We start from the raw sequence: 12,398 nt of genomic DNA on the forward strand, positions 1-12,398 counted from the left end.
TACTTTTGACATTGAAATTCCATTCATATTCTCATGTTCAATGGTCATATGTTCTGCCGGAGTCAGTAAGTTTGAGAGACTGTTTTGAGGTTAATTCCACCGATTTCATCTTAGTATGGTCTGCATGCCCTGAACAAATTGACGATTAATAAGTTCGACACTTCGTTTTCTCAGCGCCTTCAGTATGAAATCGTGTCTAGCCACTTTAACACAAAGTTGAAATCGCAGTTTAAAACTCTCGCTGAAGCCACAAGCAAGTTGTCAATACTTGTCGGGTTTCTGCCTGCTAAACGCAGTTTCACAATATTGATTACCCTTTAGACATTTACACCGGAAATTCACCGTCGGTTTTGTGGGTTGTATTTTTCGTTTTTATAATTAATTGTTATTCTCCAAGAGAATGCCTAGTCGCCTGTCACTTCAAAGTAACGATTGGTGTCGATGCAGAAGAGAAGACTTGGCCTGCTTCGTGTCAAGAAGTGCGAAAGAAAACACTTGCATAGCTGTGAAGAATTCATTTTGCATTCGCCGTGCAAAGCGTAAGATCGGCGCCATTCTCAGATCTTTTTATTCGCATTTTGTGGATTTGCAAATCTTTTTACTGCATACATACGACATTGTTTGGTGGGTCTGTGTGCACGGGGCTCAGTTTAGCCGTTATATTCCACACTCATTTGTTTTCAGTAAGCTTATTACCAGGTCCTTATGTGCAGATCTGCTAGTGCCTTATCCCCTTTCGTGTGTGTACACGCAAGCTCAAGACCAAGTGCACGCAAAAAAATATCATGTAATCAATGTGAAAGTTCAGTTGGTTCTAGAAACACGTAAATACCAAGCATGTTTCCCCGAAATCGGCGTATAGCTGCCAAAATAGCGGGATAAAAACGGTCAAACACATAACAAAAATCATGGGTTTCAGCCCATCAACGTAGAAAAAGAGGAAGAAGAAAAACGTTTTCTCTTTATGTTCTTCAATAAAGATGTTGTTTATGATGCACTAAATGAGGATATTAAAATAGAGGCATTGTCCTGGGAGAATAATCGATGTTTTTGATAACGCGTGTAATAGCGCCTGTCTGAGGAATACCTTTCTTTTACTTTCATTAGCTTCTTTCTTTGGGGGCTGCCACTAAGCCTGAAGGATAGGGTGCAAAACAAATATTCCCCATCTGATGAAATGTAATGTAAAGCCTATACATGTAAAAAAAATAAAATCTAAAAAATTAAATTAAAAAACATCCAAAAAAGAGAATTAAAAACAACAACAAAATTCCCCATCTGGCTGCCATATTCGTAGCGTTCATTAATTAATTCATAATTATTGTTTGCATGTGCCAATAATGTTATAAAACTGTACCTAAGGGGATATAATAACGATTGGTTGTAGCTTTCGAACACAGAAAACATTATTTCAGTTTTGCAAAGTGGTGTTGATAGTGTCGAATGTAAACAGAACAGTCTCAAAGTGAAAGTGGATGTTTTCTGGAAATTGCGCAGGCGGAAATATACGATCTCTCACAGCACATATTCGCAAGAATAAGGCCACAGGCTTCAGCTGACAAGCACATCTAATTTTCTAATAGGCCTATGTACTCACGTGTCCAGCAAAACTTTGGCGAGTTCAGTATCCCCTTTGTAGGCCTACTTGGTTCTCAATTTGAAGCGATGGGCCTCTGACGAAAACAATCTTTCTTTCAGCGCGACCCAGCGCTGGTGCTGCGTGATAATCCATGAAGCAAGGAGTCCACTTTCTCTTCTCAGCAGATTTAGTGGCCTTGACAGCTTTAGACGGGTTTACTTCTATCTTTTTTGCCATTGTACGCCATCTTTGGTTTACGAAACGTCACTTCGTGACGTCAAAGGTCTAAAAATAGCCCAAGTCCTGGAGAACTGTTGCTAAACAATGCAATAACGAATTAATTATTTCTCGTAATTGGTAAGGACTTCAAACCTAACACTTTGCAGGAAGCTTAATTTATACATCCCCGCAACGATGGGAAAAGCCCTGGAAGTAATTAAACTAATTAAATAGGACTATATGTCAGCCTTTAAAGGCCGTTGAAAGTTATTCTGAAGATATATACGAAGGCTCTACGTGTGATGTTAAATCTAAGATAGCAATTTGATGGATACATTTCTCGGGCTCTTAGCATTTCGTGATTGTGGCCTTAGACTGCAAACTGTCAATTATCTTTGAACCGTGCGTTCCAGGCCCTCATATGGGGGGAGGTTGGCAGTCCGAAAAAGTGCATTTAGGTCGACTTACGGGAAACACAGCTTTTGTCACTCCATACAGTAACAGGCATGGGAATTGTCCGCGAAATCACGGATTTCCGCAAAAAGGAAATTACGTTTCAGCGAAAATAAAAATGCGTCCGCGGGAAAAAAAAACACATTAAATTATATGTATACTATTGTATCTCTATCCATTATTTGCTAACACAAGAACTATCAAAATATTGGTCTAAAATGCTAACATTTGCCTTCCGGTCCCCCCAACGGGGCTCTGCACCTGTACCCTGCCGGGGCCTACACACACACACACACACACACACACACACACACACACACACACACACACACACAGAGACAGACAGACAGACACACAGACAGACACACATACACCACGACCCTCGTCTCGATTCCCCCTCTATGTTAAAACATTTAGTCTAAACTTGACTAAATGTAAAAAGGAATTGGTAGGTTTACTGTCAACGCAGGGTTTTTTCACCTTGCAGTAAAAACGCGTTTATGTCCTCAATTGTTTGAATCCAAGCCAGTTGGAAGAAACTTCACGAGTACAGCCGTCTTTGTACTTTAAATGTTATTCTACGTGTCAGCAGACGCTCGAGCGGCCATAAGCACACCCAGGGCTACCAAGATGAAGGCTGAGGGAGAGAGAGACAGACAGAGAGACACAGAGACAGAGACAGAGACAGACAGAGAGACGAAGAGACAAAGAGAGATAGAAACAGAGACAGACAGAGAGAGAGACAGAGATAAAGAGAGAGAGGCGGACAGAGTCAGTCGGCTCAAACACCCTTTATATTCCTAACAGAAAACGCACGATTTTGGCGGCATTTGTTTCAACACAAGCCAATAGGACAGTACCATAGCGCATATAATTATAGCCTTCTTTATATTCAAAGTGTTTTTCCACGTGTGAGCAGACGCTCGAGCATCAACACCAGTGCGGCCACGAGCACACCCAGGGCAGCCACGATGAAGGCTGTCTTGACCAGTTCCACAGATACTGGCATCACTCGGGTCTCGTCGTCCTGGCAACCGGACTCCTGTAGGAACCATTCGCGCTTCAGGTAGTCCAGAAGTCCGTGCTCTGTGGCTCTGGCCAGCCTGGACAGAAACGTATACTGACCATGTGCATATAGGCTATATTTAGCTGTGCGCAAACAGAGCGTCTAAGGCTTACGGGTGTCTATTCAAACAAGGCTTAAGCATATACTGCCCTCCTACCTTAACTTAAGTTCCCTATTCTGATATATTATTTTAGCAAGTTATTTCAATATTTTTCTTTGGCTAAATTTACTTTTCTTTAAATTTATTGTATTACTTTTCCAGTTATGTATTCATTTACTTATTCAGCCATAAATATAAACATATTCTACATAAATAAAAAGCAAATAAGCCTACAAAATCCCTCCAGTCCAACCATAATTATTCCGCGTACACAATCTTTACTTCCATCCCCATTTTGAAATATCGCATGCGCGCAACAACAGACTTCCAGATATATAACACGATCATATGTGTTCTCTGTTTGCATGTTTGTCCAGTGTCTTGTCCCCTCATAAAGCATATTAACTCTACCTGTCCAAAGATAGGCCAATTGGTTCTAAGAGGACGTTAAAACTAATTATCATCATCATCATCATCATCATCATCATCATCATCATCATCATCATCATCATCATCATGTGTATGTAGGCTATATTTAGCTGTGCGCAAACAGAGCATCAAAGGCTAACTGACCATGTGCATGTAGGCTATATTTAGCTGTGCGCAAACAGAGCGTCAAAGGCTGACCATGTGCAAGTAGGCTATATTTAGCTGTGCGCAAACAGAGCGTCAAAGGCTAACTGACCATGTGCATGTAGGCTATATTTAGCTGTGCGCAAACAGAGCATCAAAGGCTAACTGACCATGTGCATGTAGGCTATATTTAGCGTTGCGCAAACAGAGCGTCAAAGGCCAACTGACCATGTGCATGTAGGCTATATTTAGCTGTGCGCAAACAGAGCGTCAAAGGCTAACTGACCATGTGCATGTATGCTATATTTAGCTGTGCTCAAACAGAGCGTCAAAGGCCAACTGACCATGCGCATGTAGGCTATATTTTGCTGTGCGCAAACAAGGCGTCAAGGGCTAACTGACCATGTGCATGTAGGCTATATTTCGCTGTGCGCAAACAAAGCTTCAAAGGCTAACTGACCATGTGCATGTAGGCTATATTTAGCTGTGCGCAAACAGAGCCTCTAAGGCTTACTGACCATATGCATGTAGGCTATATTTAGCTGTGCGCAAACAGAGCGTCTGAGGCTTCAGGGCTGAGGTGCACGAAGCGAAACTGGGTGCCACCCAACTGGGTGGGAACAAGCCGCGGGTTCTGATTAGTTGAAATGTCAACAAATGTCAATTTCAACCAATCCGACCCTGCGGCTGCGTGACACCCATTTGGGCGGCACCCAGTTTCGCTTCATGCACCTCATGCCAGGAGTCGCCACATAGTCGGGTGACAGTGGGCGGCGAGTCTCGAGGTGATCTCATTCACTATCTTTCTGAGCTGCGTGTTTACTCCAAAAGAGAGACAAGTATGTTTTCAGTGACAAATTGGCAACCAAACAAGTGTATCTACCCCTATCTATCTTAACCAAACAAGTGTATATACCCCTATATATCTTAACCAAACAAGTGTATCTTCCCCTATCTATCTTAACCAAACAAGTGTATCTTCCCCTATCTATCTTAACCAAACAAGTGTATCTGACCCTATCTATCTTAACCAAACAAGTGTATCTTCCCCTATCTATCTTAACCAAACAAGTGTATCTTCCCCTATCTATCTTAACCAAACAAGTGTATCTGACCCTATCTATCTTAACCAAACAAGTGTATCTACCCCTATCTATCTTAACCAAACAAGTGTATCTACCCCTATCTATCTTAACCAAACAAGTGTATCTTCCCCTATCTATCTTAACCAAACAAGTGTATCTTCCCCTATCTATCTTAACCAAACAAGTGTATCTGACCCTATCTATCTTCTCTCCTTCCACTCTGCACACAAGATACAGCTACGTACGCACGCATGCATACTCGCACACACAGACCCACACAAGCATACACACAACATAACACCACCCCTTTCCGCAACCCCCCGCCACACAAAACACACACACACATACACACACGCACACGCACACATGCACACACACACACACATACACACACGCACACCCACCGTGACACACACACGGTGACACACACACGGTGACACACACGGTGACACACACACACACACACCAGGGCCGTAGCACAGCTCCTAAAAGTGGTCCGGCCATAAAAAAAATAACAAGTCGCGTAAGGCGAAAATACAATATTTAGTCAAGTAGCTGTGGAACTCACAGAATGAAAGTGAACGCAATGTAATTTTTCAGCAAGACCGTATACTCGTAGCATCGTCAGTCCACCGCTCATGGCAAAGGCAGTGAAATTGACAAGAAGAGCGGGGTAGTAGTTGCGCTAAGAAGGATAGCACGCTTTTCTGTACCTCTCTTTGTTTTAACTTTCTGAGCGTGTTTTTAATCCAAACATATCATATCTATATGTTTTTGGAATCAGGAACCGACAAGGAATAAGATGAAAGTGTTTTTAAATTGATTTGGACAATTTAATTTTGATAATAATTTTTATATATTTTATTTTCAGAGCTTGTTTTTAATCCGAATATAACATATTTATATGTTTTTGGAATCAGCAAATGATGGAGAATAAGATAAACGTAAATTTGGATCGTTTTAAAAAAAAATTTTTTTTTTTACAATTTTCAGATTTTTAATGACCAAAGTCATTAATTAATTTTTAAGCCACCAAGCTGAAATGCAATACCGAACCCCGGGCTTCGTCGAAGATTACTTGACCAAAATTTCAACCAATTTGGTTGAAAAATGAGGGCGTGACAGTGCCGCCTCAACTTTCACGAAAAGCCGGATATGACGTCATCAAAGACATTTATCAAAAAAATAAAAAAAACGTTCGGGGATTTCATACCCAGGAACTCTCATGTCAAATTTCATAAAGATCGGTCCAGTAGTTTAGTCTGAATCGCTCTACACACACACACACACGCACACACGCACACACACACACACGCACATACACCACGACCCTCGTTTCGATTCCCCCTCGATGTTAAAATATTTAGTCAAAACTTGACTAAATATAAAAAGGTACGGTCCCTGGCCATTATGTTCTCCTCAACTATTAGTGACAATTTCTCGCTTAACGCTGTCATTGTGCGATCTAAGTCACGACCCCTCCTTCCTCCTAACACAGCGCTGAAGCTTATGAAGACGATTATTTTTTTTAACAAAAAACTGGTCCGGCCATGGCCGGAGTGGCCGGGTAGGGCTGCTACGGCCCTGCACACACACACACACACACACACACACACATACTCACAAACACACACGCACGCACTCCACACATGACTATCAATTTAGCAGAACTCACACTTGGTTAAACAAGGCGGTGTAGGGTGAATCTTTCTGCAGGTGAATGGTGAAGGTGTCTTGGGAGAGCCTGTCCCTGACCACAGCCAGTCTGCAATGTTCTAATTTCTTGACTCTGTAAAAGGCGGCAGACGTCACCAGGACAAAGTTGCCCGCCAACAACTCGGCCAACCCGTCTGTCCGTTCTGCACGCTTGTGGTACTGTTGGTAGTCTGAGAGGTTTGAAGTCTGCCCAAGTGAACGAGTGTTGCGTGAGTGACCCGAACCAACCTTGAGATATCAGGGATGACCAAAATAGTAGTCCGCCCGATCGCCAGGGGCGAGCAAACAGTTCGCCGGGCTAGTAGAAACCGCCCGGAAACTAGCCCGGCTGGCCAATGAAAATTCTGATCAAATGCAACACTTTCGTTCAAAATATCGAGTGTTATAGCCATACGAACACTGCAGATCAACTGTGGTATGTACCAGGCCAGCGAAATGTCTGCCGGGCTAGTGACTTTCTTGAAGTAACGCGCCCGGCTGGCAAGTTAAAATTTTGAGATTTGGCCATCCCTGGATATGATCACCACTATCACTAGGGCCTTCATGTTTCTCGAACTTTAGTTCTTATTTTAAAGTGCCGTATACATGACAGTTTAAATTTATCAGAAAGCATAATAAGAGGAGATAACATAACGAAACTTTAATGTCCATTTACATCATTACACAAAGATGGCACCGGCACGGTTTGCCTAGTGGTAAGGCGTCCGCCCCGTGATCGGGAGGTCGTGGGTTCGAACCCCGGCCGGGTCATACCTAAGACTTTAAAATTGGCAATCTAGTGGCTGCTCCGCCTGGCGTCTGGCATTATGGGGTTAGTGCTAGGACTGGTTGGTCCGGTGTCAGAATAATGTGACTGGGTGAGACATGAAGCCTGTGCTGCGACTTCTGTCTTGTGTGTGGCGCACGTTATATGTCAAAGCAGCACCACCCTGATATGGCCCTTCGTGGTCGGCTGGGCGTTTAGCAAACAAACTAACAAACAAACAAACAAACAAAGATGGCACATTTTCTCTTAGCACCCCGTCTCACTAAAAACGCATGGGTAACAGTTAGCAAGCATAACTCAACAAGAACACAGCAATCTTCTTCTTCTTCTTCTTCTTTGTTCATGGGCTGAGACTCCCACGTTCACTCATGTTTTTTGCACGAGTGGACTTTTACGTGTATGACCGTTTTTACCCCGCCATTCAGGCAGCATACGCCGATTTCGGGGGAGGCATGCTGTGTATTTTCGTGTTTCTATAACCCACCAAACTCTGACATGGATTACAGGATCTTTTCCGTGCGCACTTGGTCTTGTGCATGCGTGTACACACGAAGGGGGTTAAGTCACCAGCAGGTCTGCACATAAGTTGACCTGGGAGATCGGAAAAATCTCCACCCTTAACCCACCAGGCGGCAACGGCTGGGATTCGAACTCACAACCTTCCGATTAGGAGGCCGATGTCTTACCACCACGCCCGTCTTACAGCAATCAAATCAACAGTTAAATGATATGTTCAAAACTCTTACAGCAAAAATATATTCCTGCAGGGTTCCTTTTTCAATGCCCCAACGGTAGTCTGTCCTTTGAACCAGCTCACTGAGTGAGTTGAAGGGAACTGGTTGCTTGGTAACCACAGAGTTTGACGTCAGCTTTCCCGTGTAGGCAGCAACCGTCACCAAGCACATCAGCATCCAGGCCCATAGTAACACGCGACCTCCCCTTGAGACAGCTTCGTGTGCCACGGCTGTAACATGGTATTGCTGTTGAAACTTAACGAGGAAAATGTTATACCAAGAAAATGAACACGTCTAAACTTGAGCAAAGTGATATTGAACCGCATTTTGTATGGGGCGCCATGTGTTAAGTGATTATGTATTGAACATTCTATATGCATTGAGTGCATTGTACACACACACACACACACACACACACACACACACACACACACACACACACACACACGCACACGCACGCACGCACACCACACACACACACACATACACACACACGCGCGTACGCACGCACGCACTCACGCACGCACGCGCATACACACACACACACACACATACACACACACACACACACACACACACACACACACACACACACCCTTGACTCCCTCTCAATCCAAATCTATCTCAATACAGGGCCGTAGCAGCCCTACCGGCCACTCCGGCCATGGCCGGACCAGTTTTTTGTTAAAAAAAAAAAATCGTCTTCATAAGCTTCAGCGCTGTGTTAGGAGGAAGGAGGGGTCGTGACTTAGATCGCACAATGACAGCGTTAAGCGAGAAATTGTCACTAATAGTTGAGGAGAACATAATGGCCAGGGACCGTACCTTTTTATTTTTTTTATGGCCGGACCACTTTTAGGAGCTGTGCTACGGCCCTGCAATACAAACAGCCAGTAATCATATAGAGTGAATTTGAAGAGTCCTATCGATTACATTTCTGTGCGTGCCATTTTGAATAAGGCCGGTGTCAACCGCGATATTTTCTTGGCAACCGTAATATTTTCTTGGCAACCGCGATATTTCCTTATTCAGATTGTAGAGACATGTGATCAGGGGTGGGAACACAAACCTCGACCAATGAGTGCTCCAAACAGCGCCTCAAAGGCCTTCCAAGCCCACGAAGCGATGACAGCAAGACCTGTTTTCTTCTCTCCAGTGGACGGACAGCGGGCGTTCGCTCTGACGGAGTGTATGTCCATAAGTGACAGAACAACTGTCATGAGCAGCAGACAGCATCCCAATAACAGGTAGACGTGCCAATTAGTGGGGCTTGTATGTTGCAAAATCATTCAAATCATGCAACAAACACCAAATTTAGCAAACATGAAGAGTTTTATGTGCTTAACAAAACCTGATACAGAGCCACCGCGAAAAATTAAAAAATAGGTAGTTTTTGAACAATTTTTCAAAATGGCCGCCAGTGTAAACGGTTGGGTATGTTAGGCATATTTCACTTCATGTGATTAACAGCAAATTTGGCGTAAATGGACATTTGCTTTCGCTTAACAAAACCTGATACAGAGCCACCGTGAAAAAAATTAAAAAATCAGTAGTTTTTTAACAATTTTCAAAATGGCCGCCAATGAAAAGGGTATTTAGGCATTTTTGATGCCACAAGACATTCTCTTGCAGTAGAAACTAACACAAAAACTTTTTTAAACAAAACAATAAATGTATTGTTGGTGCAGAGAATGATTGGACGGTGTGGGTGGCAGGGTTGAAGAATTGTGGATTACCTAAACTGTACAAAAACAAATATATTGCACCAATTTTCATACCAAAACGAAAACATTCATTCCTTTGCTGTTGTATTCAATGTATGCTATTGAGGGCACTCAACTTGGCTAACTGGAACACTTCTACGATAAAAGGTTGGCTTTTACATGGGTTATTTGACCGCCGCCCAAATAAGGGTACCCCCAAAATAAAACGGATAAAAATGTAATGTATCAACTCAAAAGTCGACTAAAATTCATAATCGCTGTATTTCGAAAACGTTGTTTGTTCTCATGTGTTTACACAACTAGCACATTCCGGGAAGTGTCTATACTCAAAAGAAACTTTGGCAGTACTTGAAACAACCATCTGTCATATATACATGCGAAGTCAAAAATATGTGGGATGTAAGTCAACAAACCTGTGGCAGTTTTTAAAATATTATTTCGTGAAGATTTGAAAGTGTACTCAAACGGTTGAACTACGCCTCGTGTGTAGACACACATTCCTGAAAGTTTCAACGCATCCACTTGGTCATTGCTAAAATACATGGATTTTAGTTGACTTGGGTATCCCTCAAATTTGACACATAAACATCTCATCCGTGAGATCGACACATACATCAGTAGGTACAATGGCACAACACTAGAAATATGCAAGATGGTGAAATAAAACAACCTGTTCGGGATGGATAATCAAGTTGACTTTCTCTTCGTATACAACAGTGACCCAGTTGTGCCTCAGGAATTGTCGTCGGCTTTTTAAAAGGTACCCGAAGTTTTTGTCACATTTCTTTGTCACGTCAAGGGTATCCTTATTTTGACGGCGTAAATGATGATGTAACAAAAAAAAGTGCCAGATAGCGAAGATGCGAGCCTTTAATGGCATAGACAGTTTGAATAAAATGACACAGGAATAAATGTTTGAGTTGGGGTATGAAAATGGGTGCAATAATATTTTTGCACAGTTTAGATGCTGACAGTTTTCACAGGCATGCAAGCACATTTGCAAAGAGCTGTGCTCTGCAGTCTTTCTTTGCAGCATTTGCAGCGTTTTGTTGTACAGCTCTTCTTGCAGGCACACCTCATGAGTTCTCGGCACACGCTGGATACCTCTTGAAAGCTCGTCCAGAATGACTCCCACTTTCCAGCCTTGAACTGCCAGCCCACAGAGTTGGGTAGTCTAATAGGTAGATGGCTCTTCTCAATCTCATGTCCTGCAGCAGCACCTCACTTGTAAGGGGGTTATGGTCAATTTGGCAGCTCTTTTTACTGAAGAGGTACCGTCTAGCACTGTTTACACCCAGTACGTTCCTGGTTTTGTCCTACAAATGTACACCAAAAAGCTCTTGTGCACTCAGCTTACAAAGAGGAGCAGACAACCTGCAGAAAGTTTGAGTGACGTCTTCAAATGCTTGCCATACTTCCCAAGCCTTCTGTTTCCCCAATACCATTGAAAAACGACATAGGCTATGCAAAATGGGCAGACAGGGTGACTTCTCTTGGCCAATGGCTTTGGCAATGTGGCGATACACTTCACGAGCAGAAAAATGAGAAGCAGGCTGTCTGGCATCCTCTACATCCATGGTGCAGGAAATCAGCCTGGGGTAACCTTCACACAAAAGATGAAAAGTGACATTTTTATTTGAATGTATTTCAATAATGTTTACTATCTCAGAGAGTCGGTCAAAGCCGGGGCCGGGTAGCAAGCCTTCACACAACAGACCAAAATGAAAGAAAATTTTATTTCATGAATTCGTATAATTCTTACTGTTTCAGGTTATAAAAAAAACAACACTTTCCAGTGATCCAACTGATTCTGGAATCTTTCTGACCGCTGCATTTATTCGCTTCAAACAGTCGCTAACAGAATGTTGACCATAGTGAGGGTACGTTAAACCCATCAAATTCACAGAGGTCGCTTACAAATTATGTGCAAACATGTTCCAATTAATACAAATAAAAAAATCTTACTGTTAAGCTAGACAGGATTATTAGGTAACAAACCTTGAAACAGTAGTACTAGTGAAATCAGCTCCCTTCTGTGGCACCGGAATAATTGCAGAACGCTTGTTCCCATGAACCGGCATGTGGTGTAACTCTTGTATATCCTGTAAAAATAAAATTCAGACCAATGCACGGTCAACTTAAAATAAGCAAAAGGATGAGAAACAAGCAACAAACCAAAATTGTAAAACTCAAACAGAGCGGTACCTCTTCATTTTTCAAAACCACTTATCTCATTTGATTAGCATACACTGTATGCTTTTGTCTGTTACCTACCGTCTTTGAAAGTTTGATCACAACACTGTAAAGACATGGGGAGTGGAGTGTTTTTATCTCCAGCTGGTCATCCTACTATCTGGCCCAGGGGCGGACGAGGGGGGGGGGG

General features: G+C 42.7%; 1 protein-coding gene across 1 annotated transcript; it reads right to left on the minus strand.

Moving 5' to 3' along the window:
• Positions 1-3,079: 3,079 nt before the first annotated feature.
• LOC138957816 (glutamate receptor ionotropic, kainate 4-like) lies at positions 3,080-12,368 on the minus strand. The gene is made up of 4 exons (XM_070328870.1): positions 9,361-12,368; positions 8,304-8,521; positions 6,751-6,977; positions 3,080-3,354 (listed from the first exon to the last, which is right to left on the minus strand). Exons 1-4 carry the CDS (start codon positions 9,578-9,580, stop codon positions 3,144-3,146), a joined length of 876 nt encoding a protein of 291 aa, XP_070184971.1. The 5' UTR covers positions 9,581-12,368; the 3' UTR covers positions 3,080-3,143.
• Positions 12,369-12,398: the final 30 nt, after the last annotated feature.

This window comes from Littorina saxatilis, unplaced genomic scaffold (genome assembly GCF_037325665.1).
Source record: "Littorina saxatilis isolate snail1 unplaced genomic scaffold, US_GU_Lsax_2.0 scaffold_1646, whole genome shotgun sequence".
Lineage (NCBI taxonomy): Eukaryota > Metazoa > Mollusca > Gastropoda > Littorinimorpha > Littorinidae > Littorina > Littorina saxatilis.